The following is a 25,055-nucleotide window of genomic DNA, read 5'->3' as shown; positions in this document are numbered from 1 at the left end:
AATGATTCCGATTGGCACTTGACCAAGTTGAAAAAAAGGAAGAAGAAAATATGAAAATTTTAAAATGAATTATTTGTTCTATATCGATTATAGCATTATTTTTCACTTTTTTTTTTGTTGTTTTAGATTAGAGATAAAATATAGAAAGAGACTTCTTACTTTTAATACAAGGTGGTCATAATCTTTTTTGTATTTCAAATAAGATAGTTGTGAGTATATAATTGATTAGACTTCAAGTTCAAAAAAAAATTTGAATTTTATGACACACCATAAACCATGTAATTTAATATATAATGGCTAGTAGACCTTCTTACACTAAAAATAAATGGTATCATAATATACAATTCCTATATTAAATCATTTGAAATTTTGATTTGTAATTATTTTTCAAGCTTTTATTTGTCCCAAATTGGGGATTTTGAAACCGTCAAAAAATTGAGTGTGTTTAAAAGTTGGATTGGAATCCAAATCGTCGAATCGAACTCAAACTTTGAAGCAGTGTTTTAGATCAATTTGTTAAAAGCTAATCGCATATTTTCAGACACAACACTAGCTTTTTCACATTGAGAGAAAAAACACAAAAAACAAAATTTTAGCTTCTAATTTAGGAGCTTAGAAAGTTGATCTAAAACTTATATTATGGATATGGTCGATGATCAAAAGAATAACAAAATGTGGCAATTTTTGAAGAAATAAAATGAAAGGACGAGATATACTCATTCTTTGTGTAATCTTTGCCATATCATAAATAAGGGATTGTATACGATGAGATCATAAATAAGGGATTGTATACGATGAGATTATTTACCTTTTATACAAATAGGTCACAATTACTTGCAATCATTCGACATCAGATTGCTTAGGCATATCACAAAGTTAAAAAAAAAAAAAATTGAAGTTTGACCTTGGTCAATGGAATAAATACGACTATGTAATTTTACATCCAATAATCAAGATTAATTTTGACCAACTTATACCAAAGGTAAATAGTTTCATTGTATACTTTTCTTATAAACAATTATGTAAGCCATGTGACTACTATATACTATAGCATAAGCTTGTTGACGCAGGTTAGATCCCTTGGATGGTGATGAAAATTATGATTACAAGCTTTCTATGGTCATATGAATCACAATACAAAATATGTTTAGATTGCCCTTGATTTAAAAGATATCATTATCGAAAAACTTATAAAATACCTATAAGAGTTGCACTATCTATCACATTTGCAACTATTCCAACTCATGATCATGTATATGTTTATGGGTATTTTGAAATTAAATAAAACAGTAAGATAAATGATGAATCTTTCATAATTATTTGGATAAATTTCCCTATTATTATCCTCACGACATAGAGCCCTACAAGATCACCCAAGGGTTAAAGAAATCGAATTATATTTCAATCTCCGTCCAGTATATCCATTGGACGGTGATGAAAGTTATGATTGTAATGTTTCTATGGTCACGTCGAACACGGTACACAACCTGTATAGATTTGCCTACAATTAAAAAGACATTAGTATCCTCACTTTGGCTGCTTGGCTCTAATGGCACTTCCACCATTTTCATGCCCAGCATTTGCAGAGAAACCCTTTATTAACCTTAACCCTAGCGCTAATTTATTTCTACTTTTTCGTTCCCCAAAATCCCAAACATCAATCTCTGTTAATTATATGCCAGAAATTGTATCTCTTCCCAAATGTCTCTGCAAATGTAGGAATAATTCTTCTCCCATTTCATCAGACGATTCTCCTTCAACGAGGGTCTTTATCAAAGGTATTCATGCCTCTTTATTTGAATTAATTCGATATTTTCTGCGATAGATTTGGGATTACTGTGTGGCCATGCTCCCTCAAAAAATCAGGGGTCAGGCTATTTTTTTCTTCTTATTTCTTGATTTTTGTTCTGGATTAGTTTATCTTGTATATTTGGCTGACTGAAGTGGCTTAATTAACGAAAACAGTGAGAAAAAAATCGAAAAGGGGGCCATTTCCCACATTGTTAACAGGGAGAATTTCTTGTAAGATTCGTCCCATTTCCTTAAGAACCTGCAATTTTGATGCTTTTACGTCCCCGTGAGTGGTGTATCATTCTACGAGCCATATGTTTATTGGCTAAGTTATTAACCTTCTATTTAGTAGATGCAATAGTGCATTGCAGATTGCTGCCTAACGCAAAACCATTGATTGTTTGACGTGGTTATTTGTTGAATTCCATGGTTTTTTTTGTTTCCTAGTGCAAATTCATTCTACCATAACTAACCAAAGAAAGTAAGTTCGCTAATGTACATTTGGCCGAGAAGGTGCCATTTATTTTTGACCCTCCATAATATGTTTTTTTTTTGAGAGAATTCGACCAACCATAATATTTTCCAGTTAGCAGGGGTTAAGACGAGGACTTGGTCCAGGACTTGCTAGGGGGAAGTCTGAACTTTGTCTGATAGACTAGGCCGAGTTGAACCAAGAAAATGGTAAAATATTTGGAACTGGTCAGACCTGGCTGGTTATGATTTGTTGGATATGGGCTAGGCAGCCTGCTGAGTCCAGATGACTCAGATGAGTCTTTGTCAGACTTGTCGAGTTTTCATGCAGTGGTCTTTAGAGTTGTATAAGGTTGGCAAAATGATTGTGATCGATATAATTTGTAATACCCCATTTGTGTTTGGTAGGTCAATGTGCTGTTGGTTATTGATCTTGCTGGCCTAAAACCTCCAAGAAGAGAAGACATGAACTCCTCCTCTTGGGAATTATGGTTGAGCAACAGATATTTTATTGCTTTCGTAGCTATTCCTTACACACCCCCTATTAGGATCGAAGATCCCTTATATAATTCCCAAAAGTGTAATCGAGTTATAAACCTTCCAATATACAAAAAGAAAAAAAGAACCTCCCATCTATTCAACCCTACCTAAGGCAATACACCAACTGCCTCGCTGCTCGGAAATATCCAATTTTGATGCACTTATGCGGGTTATATGATAGAATGGAATTTTTCGCTGTTGGATTTTATTTTTGGTCCAATGATAAGAATCATGGTTTTCATTGTCGAGTTCAAGAATTCTAGGGCAGGTGAGGATGCCACTTTTAAGAAGCTATATGAAACAATTTTAAGAAGCTAGAGTTTCATATAGTTATTGTAGAGAGTAGAATACTTAAGGGGAAAAAACTTACTTTGTGATTCGCTTTGTTGTAATAAATGGCATGTTTACTCTTATTTTGGTGTTTCTTAATTTTGGGTTCAATGTTAAGATACATGATTTGCATCAGGGATGTCAAGGATTTGCACTTTGAACCTTGAACTTTGTTCCCTATATATACCTCTTTCTATTTCTTGATGTTCTGTTTGGATAGACAAGCTAACTTCTTCAAATTTCATGCCTATCTGGCACATGAATTGTGAGTATAGATTTTCATTATCACTTATGAAGTTTTGCGTTGATATGCTATAAATGCCGACTCATTCATGTCTTAGTTACTTCTGAATAGTTATTGAACTTTTGAACACGTGAGAGTATAGGACTTTCGCTATCAACAACAGAAGGCTACCTGACCAATGCTTTTTCACAGTTTGGGAAAGTTGACAGAGGTAATAACCTATGATCATAGCAACTCTTTTTAGGAAATGGTGTCTTCAAATGTTTGAAAATCTATGAGTATTACATAACCTATTTCAATGTTGCAGTTAAGGTTGTAACAGATAGAGCTTCAAAACAATCTCTTGGATTTGCTTATATATGGTTTACGTGTGAAGAGGATGCTAAGTTAGCTGTAAAGAAGATGGATGGAAAGGTATGCTTCAATTATTCACAGCTCTTTTAGGGAACTACTGAAATGCCATTGATTCTGAAAGACTTTATTCATTTATTTACTTATTTTTTTAAGTTACCCAGTTTGTTTAGGTTACAGATCTGGCATTTGTTTCTCAAAAAGGGGAGGGGGGGCGGGGGGCGGGGGGGGGAACTATTCATTGATTTTTTCAAAAGATTGACAGAAGAAACCTTGTAGGTTTTTAAACTTCTATTGAAATTTTACATATTTGAGTGGTCAAGAGGCATGTATTAGATACCCTGTGGATTCCTCTCTCCAATGTCTAAAATTGTTCAGCCCCCATATAGGTATCTTAAACATTATCTTTTGTTGGCTCATAACAATTTAAAGAGGGTTATACTTTATCCAACCCCAACATGCAAATTTTAAAAATTTTAAAAAACTCAATTAGTGCACCAAGCTGATTGCATCATATGAAACCTCTTGAATTGAAAAAAAATTATTTCCAAAATATGACAGAGCGAAGAATTGATTATCTTTATGGATTTTTATTTTCTTTTTGTTTTTTTTTGGGGGGATAGGGACGAGGGGTCATTCGAAACATTTCAGGGCATCATTGTGTTACCTTTTCTTTTCTATGTGAATGGTTTTACTCACTCATAATCAATTGGTGAAAATTTCTGTATATTTCTATACAAATGGCTTTTGGGTCGTCTTTTTATTATCCACCACTGTTTTAAAAGTTTCTCCCAATAGTTTTGGCTAAAATGATGAATTGTTCGCTCCTGAGCCAAGTTTTCTAGCAAGGTTATTCTCCATGTATTATTCCACTGATAACATACGCAATCGCAAAGGCTTCATACTATTGTGCAGGTCTAATTCATGATGTTTTGTACATATGTGTTTCCCCGTCTGATGTGAAATGTTTCTGCACAGTTTTTTGATGGCAGGTTTGTTCATGTCACCATGGCATGGCCTGAAACTCTTTCAAATAAACGAAAGGCCACCCCTTACAGATTTTAACATGAACCTTGTTAGAAATGCTTGACTAGAACACCAACCTTCTGTTTTGTTTCGAAAGAACCTTTGCCTTGAGGAATCTTTAACATTCCTTGTAAGTTTTGCTGATCTATTCATTTAGAAATCGTTCGTTTTAATCCAATTACTACCCGTGAATATTCAAATGATGTCCTTTCTCTAGATTCATAAATTTTAAGTGGAATTGAAGTGTCTATGTTTATGACTGTTGGTACAAACCTAGAAGTTATATCACTACAGTGATTAAGAAACTAATGACTTGGATTTGGACTTGCCTGAGTTACTTGGACCGAGCAGGGTGCCGGTTCCAGATGAGAGAGACTGAAACTCCGGCGTGTTTCACCTAATTGGATATCCTGCTTGGCTGAGGGGGCAGCTCTCGGGCTCAGGACCTCGTAAGTCTGAATTGAAGTCTCTATTCTCGGTACACATTTTTCCACCTCATTATTGTTTTTGAAGGTGTTGATGATAAGGTAATTTTCAGCACTCCAGGTTATTGTGTGGGCTGTTCCATAGAATGGTTCAATAATGTGGAATATGATGTGTAGAACAATCATTTTAGGTATGGAAAAGTGTTTTTTTAAGGGCTACAGCTGCTTTATAAAGCTGCTTCTAAAATCTCAAAATGCAATTCTGGTGCTGGAAAACCTGTAAATTGATAATTTCAACCTTGATAACCATGAATTTGTAAAGAAAAAAGGTTTTGAGCTCTATCTTTTAAAATATTTTTTGGACCATCCATTTCAAGTTCTCATTGATCTAGCCTGCGATAATTTTGGAGCTTCAAATTTCAGTCATGGCCAGATATAGTTGGTCATCACTAGTATTCTGGAGCCAAAATACTTTTAGAGTATGGTCCATGTATCTTCACTAATAACCATATAAAAGGGCCTTTCAGTGGATTTTCCAATTTTCTTAAATAGCTTGTCAAAGAAAATTGAAGAATCATAAATATTCTGTAACATTGTAAAGCAAATGTGATAGATCATGGGATGTCTATCCAATTTCCCCAAACACAAAAGAGGAAAAATGCAATAATTGCGTAGAATTTAGAAGGAAATTCATCAAAGTATCTATCAGAGGTGAGCTATTAAATATTTTACCCTTATAATTTGCTTTAGTTTCTATATATATATATATATATATATATATATATGGAAAAAGTTGGGAGTAGACTACCGGATATCTGTGATCATCGGCTCAGATTCAATCTGGGCCGTTGGGCTCATATGTTCATATGAGCTAGTGGGCTAATCTGAACTTTTTCCTATATATATATATAACTTATTACATTTTTTATAGAAAAACTTTCTATACTTTCCCGCCATATATATCTTGTATACTTCTCCATCTCCGAACCGTCCGATCTAAATGGATGATTGAGATGGCCCCAATCACAATGTTTCGTCTATACAATATTTTATTTTTAATTTTTTTTACAAAATATTTTGATACCGAATTTGGGGCGGCCACTCCTCTTTTAAACTTACACCTTAAAAAACTATAAAAAAAATATTTCTGATAAAATAAAAAGACCAAATTACCCTTGAAAGTGATAGTGACCAAAATTTTCTTTAGGTGCTCCTCATTGAGATAATGACGTGTATTAATTTGATATTCATATAATTGGTACAAAAATAAAAATAAAAATAGAATACTCTGATACTTCGGATCTAAATCACATGGTCAATGGCTCACTTGTTTCATTTTGTGACAAATAACTTCAACTGTTCATTTAAATTGGATGATTGAATAGGAGGGGAACCATATAAGATGTATATGGTGAGGAAGTATAGAAAGTTCCCTCTTTTTTTTATCCATATGACTTAAAATTGATCATACTTCCCTCTTCTCTTTTTTTATCCATATAACTTACAGTTGATATGATCAATTTACGGGTTTCTTATAATACGAATCTAGCACCTTGTATAAACCTTTTCATGAATAAATTATGAATTTCGATAATGTGAATAACGAAGGTGACCTCAGTTTCCATCGAATGAGAAGCTGGTGACCCTAATAACTGGATATTTCAATTTTCAACTAAACTGGTGACCCTAATAACTGGATATTTAAATTTTCAAATAAACTGAACAACGGCTAACACACTGTTGAATACTTAAAATAAGGCTAAATTTAGTAATATGGAAGAAAAGGGATAATGCCTTCACTTGGACAGAAAAGAAGAAACAGAGAAGATCCGTAGCATTATAACAGGCTAAAAAGCTTCTAATTTGTATCTATGGTCATTTATTGTGGGGAATCTTCCCACATTTATTGGAATTTGTATTTTGTATGTAATCTTATCTGCCATCCATTTTCAGCCCTAGGTTGAGATGAAGTGTTAATCTCCTGTAGCATATTAGAGCCCCCATGATCGAAACATTGGGCATTGAGACTATTAAATTAGTGATTTTGGACCACACCCTCAACTCACTCGAAAATTGTGGAACTTTCCTTTTTGTATATTTTGGATGATTCCAAAAATTTGCAAATCCATCTTCTCAACTCCCAGCAATATAGGATTATTTACAAAAAGATCAGTTATCTTCTGTACATGGAGATGATAATTATTCTCGTCTTTTAAATTTCAAAATGGGTAGTTATAAAAGTGTCACTGAATAGAAACAAAGTTATGAAAAAAACAATTCTCGCACTTCGTGACTCTTCTCAAGCCATCCAATTTGACATATAATGAGTGAGAATGATTATGACCTTCATGTACAAAATATAAATATTTATTTGTAGACAATCCCTTAAAATACATATAGAGACGAATATCTATCATCTTGAATGCTATATCAAAATTTGATTTGGACCGTCCATTCTATCAAAACATTGTGGGTTTTTTTTATTTAAAAAAAGCAATTATATAAGGTGTCAATCTTAGTCAGGCGCACGTTAAAAAAACTATTGAAAAAAATTGTTCAACTTTAGAAGCCCTTTTCATTGATATTTTCTAATTTGAAATATATGGATACAAAAAAAAGATTTCGAATCCTAAAAATAGTGTATATTGTAATACACTATAGAGATGATCATTTTCACGATTTTTATGTATTTACAGATATGCTTGATCGATAAATTTTAGAAGCTTTAAACTCACAAAATAGAAATATATTTTAAGGTTTTTCCAGGGTTTTCAGCACTAAATGCTTCCTTCTTTGGAGTTTAAAAGTGCACCTTATTTTGTTTGTTTAAGATAGACGCCTTACATAAAACGCACTTTTCTTTTTTTTTTACATAAGTGAGGATTCTAGGATGATACGTACAAGGATTGTTTATAAAGATACCATTTATCTTTACTACAAGGAGGTCACAACTATTTGTACTCATTAGATGTTATATTGAATGGTTTGGGATGAGTCACAAGGTCAAAATACTTTTTTTTTTTGGAACTGGGTATCTATCCAATGCACCCATTTTGAAATTGGATGGAGTTTCTATAGGGCATAGGCTTTATGAAAACAAAATAAAGCCACCTAAAATCCTCATTCGGAAAGCACTATGGTCATCGAAAATCTCCATGATCCTCTCAAATCAATTTTCAACACCTAAAATAAAATTTTAAACTAAAAAAATGGTAAGAGTTTTTGTGGATTTATGAACACTTGTTTTTAACCCGAAATAGAACATCTACATTATTTGTTGCAATGTACACTATTTTTAGAATTTGAAATCCTAATTTTTTTCACACCATGATCGATTTAATTGTAATTTTTGATGAGTTTTGAGGTGAGGTTTTACGCAGCCATTTCAAACTGCTTTGCTTTGAAATTTAAAAAACAAGAATGATTGTTATGGCAAATGGTTTCTTTGTATATTTTTCCGATGGACATGTAAATTCCGGTAGTATTCGCATTTTAATGGTGAAACAAAATAGTGCAACTCCCGTTTAATTGTGCATACAAACTGGGAAAATATATTCTCTCTGGGGCATTTTGTGCTTCTATAGAAGACTCAGGGTTCTTTCGTCACTCGAAAATCTACAAATTAAGCTCGATATTGGAAGCCTTCGCCGCACACAGTAAATGGATCCATTGTCATCTCTCTCTAGTAAAAAGATCCCTGGTCATCTCTCGCTCTCAAGTAAAAATCTCTCTCTCTAATAAAAAGACATCCTTCTTTCTGAGGGCAAAATAATGATCCTCTGAGCAAATACAGAGTGTACGATTATTATGTCTCTCTCTCTCTAGACACTTCCAAAGAATGAACTCCATTTGCTGCTTGATCCAGTAGCCACTTTGAATCTACCCCAAAAGAGCAATTTTCTCCTCATGGGTGTTTTCGAATTCTGACATGGATTCCTCTCTCCCCTCTTCCTCGTCCTCTTCCTCTTCTTCCTCCTCATGGTTTTCTGGTATAGTTCGAAGCCGCAGCAGCAAACCCAAGATGACCAATAATGCAAATCTCGTCTCTATGGACTCTGCATCAAACACCCCACATCGCAAAAACCAGCTCAGAGGGATCCTTTTCAAGTATGGCCCTGAATCCATCCAGGTAAGTCTGGTTTTCTATTTTCTCTTCCTCTTTTTTTTATTTTATTTCTTTATTTTTTTCAATATTTCCATATTCCATCTTGCCTTTGAATATCTTGGTTTGGAGAACCAGACCCGTATCACTCTTTCGCTATTTGTTCTTCCGATGGGTTATAACAAATACTTTCATGCATTTTATTTTATTTATATATTAATATCTAGGTTTATAGGACTAGACCCATATCACACTCTATCTTAGTACTCAGTAGACGTGTTATAACATATACTTTGATGCTTATAGAGCCTGCATTTTGTTTTCTAATTTTTGTTGTTTATTTTGCCCTTAAATTTTGGTTTAAACTAACTATGATGGGGTTGCATAGTTTTTTGCTTATTTGATTATTGTCTAATTGTAACTTGTAACTTGAAAAAGAGTTGGGATTCTAATCATGGATACGTGGTTTAAGAAGATTTCTGTAGATTAAAAGTGGGCTTCTTAGTGCTACTTTCCAGATGAGATCCTATATTTTGATGAAGTGTTTTTTTGTTTTTTTCATTTCATTTCATTCAAAATTTTAATATAGAGGCTTTAACTTTTTTTTTGGCCGACCCCAAATAATTGGAATAAGGCTTGGATGATGATGGCATACAATTTAACTTTTATTAGTATTATTATTATGTTCTTTGTATTGGCATTTTATGAAGCCTCCTTGAGTTTAAGAAATGTTTTTTGATTATGCTTAAGCATAGGGTTGCTCGTCTAGGCGAAGGCTATTGTTCTTATTTGCATTCGTTCTCTATTCCATGTCACCCTGGTTGTGCATTTTATCATTGCGAGCCTTGGAAAGTGCTTATTTAGTTTTAACTTTGGGGAGCCTTGTATAAAGGCTGAGGCCTTAAACAATCAAAGTAAGGTGTACCTCTAAATATTGTTGAAAGGCGATTTCTCAGTGGCAAAAATATTTGTGATAGCAGAAAATTTATTTTCTTCTCTAATCATAAAACCTAAAGCTTCAAAAATAGTGCAAATCAATTAGATCTATAAACACTTGAAAATATGAAAATTAACAGCCCCGGACAATGCATTCCAAGATGCACTATTTCCCGAACTTGAAATCCGTCTTTTTTCGCGCCTATACATCTCGAGGTCGAGATGATCAATTTGAAGGTTTTTTGATATCAAAACAACCTCTTGTTATTAATTTTTGAGGTGCGCGTTCATTTGATTGTTTAGGGCCTCAACCTTATATAAACTATTTCCATTAACTTTTAAGCCTTTTCTTTTGTAAATAACTTTGTATTTTTTTATACGGGATTTTGTGTTAACTTTTTATCTTTTATTTATTTATTTTTATTTTTTTTGGAAGAATTGGCTACTTGGGGGCTTGGCATAGCTTTCAACTCACAAGTATGCTATTTGAGGATTGACAGGATTCAGTTTTGCAGGTTGCATTCAAAACAGGTGATTTCAAGCAGCAAGTCATTTTTATGGGTGGATTGACAGATGGACTTTTGGCAACAGAGTATAATCTTCCACTTTATTTACGCAAATTCTGAGCGATAAAACTTAGAAAGAGAAATGATAACATAAAGTGAACTAGAAATGTGAAGTATTTCTGACAATATGTGGGATGCAAGTGTAATTTTTCTCAATATTGAATTTAATTTGCTTTGCTAACTCTTTTGAACGTCTGTTAGTTTTGCTATAACTTGTAGCTGTTCTGCAGTTATTTGGAACCTTTGTCAGTTGCTTTAGAAAATGAGAAGTGGTCATTGGTGCAATTCTTGTTTTCCTCTTCTTATACTGGTTATGGCACCGGAAGCCTGAAGCAGGTAGGTCATAGTTCCTATATTGCCTGAGGATCTTTATTCAGTTATTTTTATCGTATCATACTGCAAGATTTCCAACTTATTATTGTTCAATCATGAGAATTTACTGTCATATATAATTTGGAATGGAATCTAAGGAATAAGAGTGCATGTTGACCTTCAATACCATTTAAAATTATGGGCTTTCCTATCTGTATTCCTGAAAGTATTCCACTGGACTATACTTGTAGATTTGCTGTGCTTCTGATTGCCCAAGATTTGCCTTTTTACTAATTAGAGTTTTGGGCTCAAGGCTAGGTGTAATTAGAGTACTGGGCTCAAGGCTAGGTGATCAGGGTGGTGCCACAACACGATGTTATTCCTACTTGGGTAGGGGAGCCAATCCCCACTGCACTGCCCCCCCCCCTTCCTCAAGAAAAAAAACAAAAAACAAAAAAACACACTAAGGTAACAAAACTTTATGAATCGTCTAATGACATGTATTTATCTCTTGCCTTTTTCATGGTAAATTAAGTCGTGGATATGTGATCTAGCCCTCTCCTGCCCAATATATAAAATGGCATTGGTTATTTTGTACCATTCTGTTTTTATCGGATAAGTGGATGTCTCTGATGTTGGAGACATTGGAGTCATGCGATAAAATTGGAAAGGTACAAAATAACCATTGCTGTTGGACATTTTGTACTCTTGGTAAAAAAAATAAAAAAATAAAAATTGTGCTCCAAGATGACTGTCTCCTCAAATAATTTTTTTTTTTTTTGGAGAGAAATCCTCAAATAAAAGTTGTCCATTGTTCTCATTAATTTGGACAGATGTTGTGACGGAAGGGCTTCCGAGCCTGTATCCTACCAAATAATTTAATTTTTTTTATAACTGTTAACTTCTACCAAATAATGTTAAATTGTTTTTGAAGTGTTAATCAATGGCTCATAGTGTTCCTTTAACACATCAGAACTCGAAGAACTATAAATTTGAATGAAGATCTGCTCTCTTGATTCAAGAAGTTATTTCCAATTCCATTGTAGGATCTCATTGATACATACCAAAACCATAGTTGATGATGGAATTCCATGGGAACTCTCTTAAAGAAGTCCAATGCAAATGATTTGGATTCCATAGGCATATCAAAACTATAATAGCTCCTCCTACTGTTATTTATACGAGTCAATTATTTTATGGACCAAGGTTTCATCTACTGGTGGGGTCAATGCCCTCCTCTGCACTACAAGTGCAGTGCTCTTCCTCATATTGTATAGTAGAAAAGAAAAGACCTCACGAGATCTTTTCTTTTCCATCGTAAAACATGGGTTGGGGCCTCTTTTTCAATGTCTGCCCTGTTGTTAAAGTACCCAGCATATGGTGGTCACTTAAACTTATTTGATATTTACTGCATAAAAGAGCCGTCTTGACACAACTTAACTAATTAGATTTTTTCGCAAAATACCAATATGGTCGAGGATGCAATGAAATAGCATAAAGTTGTATCTTTCCTATTGTAAAACATTGCTAGGAGTCTCTTTTTCAATATCCGCTCAATTGGTAAAGTAGCTAGCAAATCGTGGTTTTTTCACCTCTAACACGATCTTAACCCTACTAGATATTTACAGTGTGAAAGCACCCTTCCAAACACAACCCGACTAATTAGATTTTTCCACAAAATAGCTTTTGCTTAAAGATGCAACGAAATAACCTTTGGTTGAGGTTGCATTTCGTGGGATAGTTGTAATGATATCCTGGTACACGGAGGACACCTTCCCATAGCAGTTTATGTTATATGATAAGGAATAGAAACTTACTAGCCTGAAATATGGGATGGTATAGCATCTACATCATGTGGACCCTTAAAGGGTCTACAAGCAACCTCCAATAGTTTAGATTGAACCTAGTATCATTCAACGGCCACAAAATAGTTTTTTATATTTTATTTTTATTTAACAATTATATTTATATATAGTTTGGTGAGTAGTAGATGCATTTTTATATAGCACATAAAATAAAATAATAAATGAATATTTTGAACAAAAGATTGACTAGAATACCCTTGAGTATTTCTAGCCAATTTTTTCGTTTAAAATATTTTTCATTATTTTGCCATATAAAAATGCATCTACTAATCGAATTTAGATAAATATATTTTTTAATAAAAAAAAAACTGTTTTGTGGCTGTTGGATGTGGCTTTCAATCTAAACCATAGGAAAAACACTTCCGCCGTCCACATCATGTGGACGGGAGACTAATATATAATATTTGGGTTTGTATAATATAAGAACATTTACCTTTGGTTCAAGAAGGTCACAACCATCCCTAGCCATCAAATGTGAATTGGGTAGTTAGAGGCGTGCCACAAAGTTTGAGGAAAATCTTTTTGGACTTTGAGCAAAGTCAAGGCACACCCCGAGCTGTCCAATTTGACATCCAATGGCTAAGGGTGACTATGACCTTCATGTATCGAAAGCAAAAGTTCTTATTCTATATTTTCTCATAACGTTTTTACCTTCCATTATATTGATCACTTTACATTGATTTGATGAAAAACTATATCAGAAATTTTGGTAGAAACTTATTGTATTTTAGATCCTTAAATATTGTAGGCCCTTATCTTGTGGAAACAAGTCTTCTTGTGAAGTTGGGAGGCTGAAACAACTATATACTTGCTGACTTTAGAGGCTTCATGAGATATTCTAGTGAACTCTCATCCAGTGAGTTGCTTAGGTTACAAATGTAATCCTAACTAGGTAGAAACAAAAGAACAGAGAATGTTTCAAGTGTCCTTGAACCTTAAAGTCTTAAATGCAATAGAAGAATTGGACTTAAAGGAAGCACTCATCTTGCCCGTATTGGATACAGCCAGTCTAGTTGTTTCTCATGAGGAATCTAAGTCTCATCCAAAGCAGTCATCACAGGTGGTGCCAGCTTAAGCACTTTGAAGAACTAAAACTGGAGCATAATCCCGAATGTAAAATTTTTAGTCAAACGCTTGACAATTTTATGATTTCATATATTTTGATATCTACATTGTATTATGGTCTTTGCCATTCATGGTTCTGTTGTTTACACTTCAAAGGACTGCCTGGAGCTTGACCAGCTGATTAGCTATTTTATCAACAAAGAGAACTCTGAGGGTGTAGTGCTACTTGGGCACAGCACTGGTTGTCAGGTGAACAGAATTGTGGGACCATCATCTTAACATTTGATTCCAAATTCAAAAATCAAGAAAGTTTGTTAGCAAAGTAGGCATATACTTTAAGGGGGACTCGAATGAAAGGTTCACTCTTTTATTTTGGAACCCTATCAGGATATTGTGCATTACATGCAAACAAATACTGCATGCTCGAGAGCTGTGCGTGCAGCCATCTTGCAGGTACTTTATTTTATCTTAGTGTTCTCTCTCTCTCTCTCTCTCTCTCTCTCTCTCTCTCTCTCTCTCGTTTGTGTGCGTATGCTTGTGATAATATTTTTCCAAATGGATATTCTTGGTGGGCCCATTTTCTATTTGGTTTGGAAAGGTTATCAGTTTTGAAAAATTTAATTTTTTAAGATTTTGAAATTTGAAATTAGATCATTTCAGTCATCTTATATTAACTTCTAATTTAAGATATGAGTCACGCTTTGCCCATCTCAATACCCTAATCCTATTATTTGAAGCTATACTTGAAAATTATAGTTCTCTCTCTCTCTCTCTCTCTCTCTCTCTCTCTCTCTCTCTCTCTCTCTCAACTTTTAAGCTATACTTGAAAATTATATCTATTTTGAGCGATATTAGATAGCTTTGGATTATATGTCATTTTCTCTTTTTTGTGGAATCTGTGCTATGAATTTTCTCTATCGAAATGGATTCTTCATGGTTTTGGCTTATCATTAGAATCTATTATGAGAATTGAGTTGTTATCAGTTTTGCACATAAACCATTGTGATAGAAAGCATTTGTATCTGATTTTAGAGGCATGTTTATTTCGACATGGTCTGTTTTGAGATGTATTACAGTACATATGTGGTAACCTTGACACTAACAGAACATAACTGAATGACCTTGACACTAACAGAACATAACTGAATGTCATTTCTCAGGCTCCAGTTAGTGACAGGGAATACAGAGCGACCCTTCCTGAAACTGCTGCAATGATTGATTTGGCTTCCACTATGATCAGCGAGGGTCGGGTAATGGATTTGATGCCTAGGGAAGCAAATCCAGATGCACCCATAACTGCCTATCGGTGAGTGCTATGACAAATTTTGACAGAGCATATTGCACTTTGGGGTCTTTGGTTTTTTGGTATTTGTGTAACATTCTTTTGTGAAAGTTTACTTGTCCTAATTATTAATCTGAGCTTATTAAGTTCTGAAAGTAATATTTACCCCCAAAAAAAAACTAAAAAAAAAAACAGAAGTATACGAATTAAAGGTGTAAACTTACAGGTATCACTCACTTTGTGCATATATGGGAGATGATGACATGTTCAGTTCCGACCTCAGTGATGACCAATTGAGATTAAGACTTGGGCATATGTCAAATACACCATGCCAGGTAGACTTTTCTTTGCTTTTTAAAGAGAAAATTGTGTTTCATTGCATTTACATCTATTATTGTGCTAATCTAAATGGTAGGGAGGCAGTTCATTCACTGTATAATGTTGAAAAATTGATGGGAATGTAATTTTTTTTTTTGTCGTTTCTTGATATGATATGCACTAATGCTTCATGGAGCCGTCTCTGTTGTGCAAATTCCTTGACTTGTATAATTAGTATGTGGAAACTCTGGTGCTAGCTTGTGAACTTTGGAAAAGTATCATTCAGAAACCCTTGTTTTTGCATCTAAAATTTCAGTAGAATATTTAAACTTGAATCCTATTTATAAAGACTTTGCTTGTTTCATACATCAAAAGCATTAGCTGATTAATTGCGTCCTTCACAGCTTGGAGGTGAATTTTCCATTTAGGAAGTAGCATAAGATTGGACTTCACTTTCAAGGTTTATGTTTTCTTTTCGATATGGAGGAGAGAACAAAAGAGCATCGACACATGCATATGCGCACGCACGCACACATACAGAGAGAGAGAGAGAGAGAGAGAGAGAGGACTTTTGCAGACACATGGGAGATGCTTTGATGGCTGATTATTTTTCGGTCTTCCCTGTAGGTCATTTTCTCAATGGCTGATGAATATATCCCAGACTACGTCGATAAGAAGGCATTACTTGAGAGGCAAGTTTATTTCTTTTCCCGTTAAGCTCCCATTTTTAGTACGTGCCTTGGGTGTCCATTACTTGGGCCAAATACCCCATACGCCCAAATACATCTAGATATATGGGTTTGTTAATAATTTAATATATAGGGTGAGGTTTGTATAAGGTGCACTCCTTATACTATACGAGTAAAGCATACCTCAAAATTTTGTCCAAAGATGTAGTTCTGGTGTCGAAAACTTACTATGACTGGAGAATCCATGTCCAATCCTAATAATGAAATTTAAAAGTTAAAATACGGTGGATATCAAGCAAATCTATAAATACTTAAAATTTTTAAAAATGGATGGTTCATATAACTTGTTACTAGATGTATTATTTTTAGGACTTGAAATTCTCTTTTTCTTTATATTCATATGTCTCTCTGTTGAGATGATCAATTAGAATGCTTTCCAGCTTCAAAACACTCTTTTCTGCTATTTTTTTGAGGTGCGTATAATATAAGGTGGCAACCTTATATAAATTTTTCCTATACACATATTAGGTTATGGTAGGGTACTCACACTATAGAGTATTTTATAATTGTACTCAACAAATTTTTGACACTTATATACCTTTGTTTTGTAATACAATATTTTTTAGTAATGAACGTTTTTCTTCATTAGGAGGGGTGTAACATCATACACACATGGGTGATATTACACCCCATGTGGATGTTACACCCACAAAAAATACCTTTACTAAAAATGTTCAATTTACAAAACCATATATATATATATATATATATATATATATATATATATATATATATATATATATATATATATATATATATATATATATATATATATGGGTGCGGTTTGTATAGAGCTTAGGCTCTAAACAATCAAATTAGAGCCTACCTTCAAATAGTATCGAGAAATGTGGTTTCAATACTGAAAATCTTTGTGATTGCCTTAAAATATATTTTCAATTTTATTTGTAAAGTTTAAAACTTTAAAAATAGTGTAGATCGATAGATCTATGAAAACTTGAAAATTGACGGTCCAAAAATGCGTTACAAAATACACTATTTTCAAAACTTGAAATCTATTTTTTTTTTCATTTCTATGCATCTTGATGTCGAGATGATCAATTTGATGATATTTATGCATCAAAACAACTTTTTCCAGTAAAATTTTTGAGGTAGGCTCAAATTTGATTGTTTGGAGCCTCGGTTCTATACAAACTTTTCCCTATATATATACACACACACACACATACACACCTGGAAGATACTACAAAATGCCTATAGGCGAAAATGAACAGTGATGTTGTCTACTCTCATCACCGTCCAAAGTTTATCGCACGGTTCTAATTGTTTGGTATTGTTTTATTTTTCATTTTTTTTCTATAAATCGAAATGACCTGAAATTTGGAGCGTGTGTTCATCCAAAAATAAGCGTATATATATATATATATATATATATATATATGAGATTTATTGAGTACAATTATAAAATGTTTTATAGTTTGAGCACCATAATATAACTATGAGCAATGATCCAATGCAACAGTTGTATCATAGTATGATGCAATGATATTTCTCGAAAACCGTGTTTGTGGTATTTATATGACTCCAAATTTTGTACACACTCTCCTCATCTCAATAATCAATTCCCCCCCAAAAAAAAAGTTTAATTTGAACTTTAGATATGGTCAAAATGAGTCTCATCCAAAAACGAATCTAGACCATTTATTTTATGAATTTCAATATATTAGCCTTTATAAACTTAAAATCATTTGTTTTTTTTTTAACATTGTTCATCTAATGATAATAAAGCCATCTAAAAAAATTGGAAATGAAAAATTCCTTCGAAGGTCTAGATCTAAGCATCTCACCAAAATGAACGGTTTATGTTAATTGGGCTAAAAAATTCTTTCTATGTTGTGTTTTCAATTTTTTCTTTTTGTTGTGATTGTTCATTAGAATGAAAAGAATCTATATTTCAAATTTTGGATCAAACAAATGGCCATAAGATGGTTTTTAAAGGTTGGTGCATCATATTACTCTACAGTAGTTGCATGAAATCATTTACGAAGCGCCTATAGTTGAAAATGAACAGTGATTTCCTTTATGCTCATCACCGTCTGAAGTTCATCGCACGATCACAATTATTCGATAGTGTTTCATTTTTCATTTTTCATGTTTTTTTCTACAAATTGGAATGATCTGAAATTTAGAGCATGTGTTCATAAAAAATAGAAGAATCTAATAAAAATATGTATAAAAAATAATTCGTAAAATATAAAGTGATCAAATTACCCTTGAAAATTTACTGGGGTATTTTGATCAATATATATTTTGTGAAATATTTTTTTCATATTTTTACTAGGTGTGTCTTACTAAAATTTATACGCGTTTCAAATTTTAAATCATTTCAATTTATAGAAAAAAAAATGAAAAATGAAACACAATCGGATAATCATGATCGTGCGATGAATTTTGGATGGTGATGAACATAGGTGAAATCACTGTTTATTTTCGTCTATACACGTTGGGAAGACGTTTCCTATATATATATATATATATATATATATATATATATATATATATATATATATATATATATATATATATATATATATATATAATGATTCTATATGACCTTCTGCAACCCATGTGTGTAGGATTTCAAAGGATCACCATTAAATTTGGTACATATTTATAGAAAAGTCAAGTCCGACACCCATGTGATAATTTTTTTAAAGATCCGTGCCAACTTTAATGGTGATCATTTGGGGTCCTACATACATGGGTGGGAGAGGATCTCATGGGATCATCACTCATATATATATATATATATATATATGGAAAAAGCTAAACAATAGCTGGCCAGCTATAATGAATAATGCTATAGGTGGAATGGAAACCGTTAGATCTTCATCATACAGTTCAGAACGTATATCATTATTTAAATTTTAAATTTTTTTTTTTATAAATCAGATCATAATCAAAATTTGGACATGTGCACTAAAAAATAGGACGCATAAATAAAAAATATTTCTCATAATATAAAATAATCGAAATACCCTTGAAAAATGATGGGCGTATTTTGGTCATTTTAAATTATTGAAAATAAATTTTTTTATATTTTTATATGGTACGCAATAGTAGTAGGTATATATGCCCAAAATTTCATATTAATCAGATATATATAAAAAAACTTAAAATTAAAATAGTAATGTGCATTATAAACCACATGATGAAGATCTGACGGCTCCCATATCACCTATATATTATTCATTATAGCTGGTTAGTTGTTGTAAGGTTAACCTTTTATATATATATATATATATATATATATATATATATATATATATGGGATTATATGCAATGAGATCTTTTATCTTTATTACAAGGTGTTTACAATCACTCATATCCATTAGATGTAAAATTGGATGGCTTGGGCTAGTCACAAAGTCTGAGAAATTTTTTTTTGAACTTTGTGTCTTTTTAATGACACTCTTACAACTACCCAATTTGAAATCTAAGAGACGAGAGTTATTGTGACATTTCTTGTACAAAAAGTAAAATGGTCTCTGTGTATACTTTTCCTATATATATACCCGTATGTCCAAATACATATTGATATATGAGTGTGTTAATAATTCTATATAGGAAAACTCTTCCCAACAACGTTTATTGGTGAAAATGAATCGTGATTTCGTCTACCGTCATCACTATTCAAACTTCATCGTACGGTCATAGTTGTCCGATAATGTTTCACTTTTTATTTTTTTATATAAATTCAAATTATTTGAAATTTGGAGTACGTGTACATCTTAGTGAGACCTATCTAATAAAAATATAAAAAAAATTATTAGTAAAATGTAAATTGATAAAAAATTACATGGCATAGTTTTGAGTTGTGCCTTATTGATTATTTAATGTTGACCACCCTTTTCAAGATAATACTTCTTTTAAGACACTCTACAATTAAAATTTTAAAATGTTGGGTTGAAATCACACGAGACATCCTCTTTTACAATGTGAAAAAGGAGGACGCATCTGACAAATATCGTTCCCATGTTGGGGATTGTCGGCGTATATCGATGCGTACGACATGGCCAAGTTGTGGAACTCAGAACAACTCTGTAATATTGTAAATTGTAAGAACTTGGGTAATGGTTGTTGGAAGTTGGAACTTGTAGTTGTCAGATCCGCTCCTCTTCGGCTGAAGAGGCCGAAGCATTCGGATTTTAGGCATAGGCTGAAGTGAAGTGAAGCTTGGTGCTGTTGTTTTGGTTAGATTTGGGCTGATTCGGTCAGATTGGGGTTTCTTGGTCAGATTCGGGTTTGTGTTGGGCTGGTTCGGCTAAAGCTTCAGCCTCTTCGGCCGAAGCAAAGAAAGTCTATAAAAAAAATATTTTTTATTATTTTTTTGTATTTTTTTCATTATTTTTAGCTTATCTTTTTTTTTTGAATATTCACTTTATAAATATTTAATTTATTTATATTAATTTTTTAAAAAAAGTTTGAAGTCTTCTCTCGAATTGGTCGAAGCACCAAATTGTTTCATTTTTCTCACCAAACCAAATAAGACTCTGAAGCATATCTGATGACAACATTGCATATAATAATTTTTTCATATAAATAAATAAAAAGGGTTTGGTTTGTATAGAGCCGAGGCTATAAACCATCAAAGTAAAACACATCTTCAAATAATATCGAGAAATGTGGTTTTAATATTGGAAATCTTTGTGATGGCTTTAAAATACGTTTTCATCTCTAATTATAAAACTTCAAGCTTAAAAATAGTGATGATCGAGTATATGTATGAAAACGTGAAAATCTTGAAAATTGACGGTCTAAAAATGCATTACAAGATATACTATTTCCAAAACTTGAGATCCATTTTCTTCTCATGGTCATGCATCGTGATGTCGAGGTGATCAATTTGATGATATCTGGGCATCAAAACAACCCCTTCTAGTGAAATTCTTGAGGTGCACTCTAATTTGATTGTTTAGAGCCTTGCACTTATATAAACGGTTTCCTTAAAAATAAAATAATATAACAAAAAAACATGTTAATGTAAAATTTACAATACAATCCATGGTTCTCTCTTACAGATTGTGCAAGGTCCTGGGCGGTGCAGAGAAGGTTGAGATTGAATGGGGGAACCATTCTCTTTCAAACAGGGTAGAAGAAACAGTGCAGGCCATTGTGGACTTTGTCAAGAGAGAAGGGCCCAAAGGGTGGGATGATCCATGGAGTTAAGTCTTATCTTTTTGTTTTGTATTTCTATTTTTTCTCTTGTTCCATTTTGTTTACAAAATTCATGTGTTTGTTTCCTCTTTCTTCAGTAATTTTTTTTAATGAATTCATGTGATGTAGCTGGTACACATTAATTGGTCATATTTGTTGGGACCTGTCTCATTTCTTTTTTTATTATTAAAATTTGAGATTGTTCCCTTGAAAAGCATTGCAGCATAGTCTTTATTGATTATTATGATCATCGATCTCAAGTGCAGTAATTATTAAGGTAAATTTAAGTGACTCCCCTATATTTATTGAAATTTAAAAAATATCCCCAATCTTTTGTATTTTATGCTCAATTTAATCTTTATAATATGTATTATATTTATAAGATGAACTCAAATCTTTTGTGTTTATACTTCTCAACATCATGCATATGTAAAAAAGTTTTACAAATAATTAAATAGAAATAAAATTACCAAAATATATAATTTATTTAAAATTATTATTTTTATATTTGTTTCTACAGATGCATCATGGTAAGAAGTATGAACCTACAAAATTTGTCAATCCAATGTATAGAAAAGAATATAAAATTGGAATATTAGTGTGCTCTTAAAAAATAAGACATGAATGTAAAATATAAAATATAAAGGATGTTTTTAAATCTAAAAAAATATAAGGTATATTAATGTAAAGGAAAAGTATACAAAAAGACTATGTAGTTTTGGAAATTTGTTTCATGTGGTGGGGGCCACATTTCTACATTTGTGGTTCCAAAGTTATAAAGCATCCATCTTAAAGGTCGATGCAAACATGTGGTCTATCTAAAAATAATTGAAACTAGCGGTCTTAATGTTTCTTAATAAAAATATTATTTTTAATTTTTAAAATTTATTTATTTATTCGTCTTCATGACCTCTAGGTTAGATATTACATGTCTTTAAAAATTAGGTCAAAAAATCCATCTCAAAAATAGATTTTTAAGAGGTGAGTCATTTCTACATGGACTTATATAAACCGTATCGTTTGGTTTTAATACAAGGAGGTCATATTCACTATTGGTTGTAGGATTTTAAGTCAAATGGTTAGTGTGTTGTTGCCTAACTCAAAATTTTTAAAAAATTTTCGAACTTTATAACACATTTCAAGCTATCCAATTCCAATTTGATACGTGGTTAGTACTTGTGATTGACTCAAACGTAAATCTCCGAATTATCAATTGTCATGGGAAAAGGGTTATATAAGCTACGGGACTCATACAGTATCAAAAGCCACTTTGGATGGTTGGTGTTCATTTGGTCCAATTTTTGTATGCATATCTCCTGTCTCTCTAGAGGTTTCTTCTCTAACGGGAGCAAAGTGGAAAGGGCTTGAGAGTCTTAGGGTTAGTAATAGGCGGGGCGACTTGGCCCGAGGAACAAATTTCGGCTTGACAGCATCCTAGGCTTTCTTTTTAATTTATTTTTTACAAAAATTTCATTTGGTGCAACTTAACTCGGACCGAACTAGGTCATGGCCGGATGAGCCACCTAGTCCTAGGCTAGGCTTGGCTTGGCTTGGAGGTCTATTGGCCAAGGCTGGGCCTAAGAGCTGAGGCAGTCCTGGCCAAGCAAAGGCCTCAACGTTTCTATCATTTTTTGTGGATTTTGGAAGATTCCCCTCTTTGTTTTGTCCTTTTCTACAAAAGATGAGTGTTTTTAGGGCACGGTTTGTATAAGCCCAAGTCTCTAAACAATCAAAGTAACGTGCACCTTCAAATAGTGCGGAAAAATGTGATTTCAATACTTGAAATCTTTGTGATAGTTTTAAAATATATTTTCAATCTCTAAGTATAAAATTTAATACATTATTTTTCGTAAACTTTTTCTTTCTAAATTTACGTAATCTCAATACTCTTTTTAAGTCTAAGATTGGGTGACGTTTGGATGGTCCACGATATTGTTTTTTTTGCTGCAATACGTTGTACCCGCCTACAAAAAAAACAAATCCTCACGCTCTCATGTGTTTGGATATCCACTTGGGACCACAAAGGATCCCTTAATACGATATCTCTCTCTCTCTTCTCTAAATCCAGTGAAAAAGCATCATTTATCATAGTCGTCAAGTCCCAAGTCCGACTGGCTGCTTTGACTGCAACGCATGCCTAGGCTAAGTCTATACAGAGTTAAAATTAGGTTTGGTACAAAAACCAAAAGTCCAAAATCAAGTTTGACACGTTCTGGTTGTTTAAACCCGTCAAATCCACCAAACAAAGTTGAATAACTTAATTTAGCATACTGTTAAATTATTATTTATAAATTATTATTTCTATATTTTAAAGGGTTATGTTTCGGATTCGAGAGAATCTGAATTTAACCAATTTAATCTACATTGAATCTAGACCGATCTGACGGTCTCGACTGTATTTTATAACATAATTTTAATATTTTTCTACAAATCCAAATCATGTAAATTTTAGATATTCACTATTCTCATCAAAGCGCAACTAATAAATATATTAAAAATAATAATTCACAAAAAATAAATTAACAAAACTATATCTGAAAGTTTTATGGGTATTTTGATTAATTTATTATTTGTAATTTTTTTGATATTTTTATTAGGTTCTCTTATTTTTAAAGAATAGATGTTGAAAAATTCAAGTGATTTGAATTTGTAAATATAAAATAAAATTAAAATGCAAAATGCAATCGTTACCATTTAATGGACTAATATTCAATTTGGGCAATTGGATTTACACGGTAGGTGTCATCTAGGGGTATTTTAGGTAATTAAATAGGGGTAAAATTTAAAATCTTGATAGAAAGAAGGAAAATTGTTCCATGCGAGCTGGCCCGCATAAGTACATATACAGTCCAAAAAGTGTAAAGTATCCATTTTAAAGATAGATGCAAGTAGGCGTTCCGGTTAAAAACAATTGAAACTAAAGGTCCAATATTTTCTTACTATAATTATTATTTTTAGTTTTTTAAATACATTTAGTTTTTCATTTTCACGATCTTCATGTTAGATATGTCTTTAAAAATTAAGTCAAAAAATCTACCTTAAAAATAGATTAGTTGATAAACCCCATTTCTACATATACGGGCTTGGCCGCATAGCAACCGTGGCCATATGTTTAAGAAGATTATGTCCAAGAGGGAAAGAGAGGAAGTGGTTTTATTTATTTAGAGAGAGAGACTTCTTTTGGGCCTTTAGGAGAAGGATTCATCTGTACATGTGATGAGTTTGTCCTCTAAAGCAATGTTGTTGCTATGTCCTATGAAACCAGTGCATTGGTTTTAGACTTTTGGGAAATGCTGGAGAGAGAAAAATCGTAGGAAAAGCCCTTACAAAAAACAGTTAGCGAGAAAGAGATAATGGGTGTCTTATGTCACCCCTTATCACCCAGCTAAGGTCTAGGGCTTACATTCTTACCTAACCTATTAAAAGGTTGGGCCTTGCTATCCGCATTGAATTATCCAAAAAAAAAAATAAGAAAAAAGAAATGAATACTAATATCCTTTATTTTTA

The 25,055-nt window shown here is 32.8% G+C and overlaps 2 protein-coding genes across 8 annotated transcripts; both read left to right on the top strand.

The window, feature by feature from the left end:
- Nucleotides 1-1,521: 1,521 nt before the first annotated feature.
- Nucleotides 1,522-5,001, top strand: LOC110007812 (RNA-binding (RRM/RBD/RNP motifs) family protein). The gene is made up of 4 exons (XM_020671170.2): nt 1,522-1,778; nt 3,519-3,587; nt 3,684-3,790; nt 4,706-5,001. The coding sequence occupies exons 1-4, from the start codon at nt 1,550-1,552 to the stop codon at nt 4,790-4,792; spliced, it is 492 nt and encodes a 163-aa protein (XP_020526829.1). The 5' UTR covers nt 1,522-1,549; the 3' UTR covers nt 4,793-5,001.
- LOC18440582 (alpha/beta-Hydrolases superfamily protein) lies at nt 3,945-21,762 on the top strand. 7 transcript variants are annotated; one of them, XM_088850581.1, is made up of 10 exons: nt 3,945-5,202; nt 9,174-9,307; nt 10,732-10,808; nt 11,013-11,118; nt 14,181-14,273; nt 14,412-14,477; nt 15,185-15,330; nt 15,533-15,641; nt 16,252-16,316; nt 21,413-21,762. In XM_088850581.1, the coding sequence occupies exons 2-10, from the start codon at nt 9,200-9,202 to the stop codon at nt 21,558-21,560; spliced, it is 918 nt and encodes a 305-aa protein (XP_088706707.1). In that variant the 5' UTR covers nt 3,945-5,202; nt 9,174-9,199; the 3' UTR covers nt 21,561-21,762. The 7 variants fall into 7 exon arrangements, with proteins under 7 accessions (XP_088706707.1, XP_088706708.1, XP_088706706.1 ...); XM_088850582.1 differs by having other exon boundaries at nt 4,706-5,231; XM_088850580.1 differs by lacking the exon at nt 3,945-5,202 and adding an exon at nt 8,708-8,896.
- The last annotated feature ends 3,293 nt before the right edge of the window (nt 21,763-25,055 follow it).

Source organism: Amborella trichopoda, chromosome 1 (genome assembly GCF_054954075.1).
Source record: "Amborella trichopoda isolate Santa Cruz 75 chromosome 1, AtrichopodaSantaCruz75HAP2 v2.0, whole genome shotgun sequence".
Taxonomy (NCBI): domain Eukaryota; kingdom Viridiplantae; phylum Streptophyta; class Magnoliopsida; order Amborellales; family Amborellaceae; genus Amborella; species Amborella trichopoda.
This window is presented reverse-complemented; position numbering and strand designations above follow the sequence as displayed.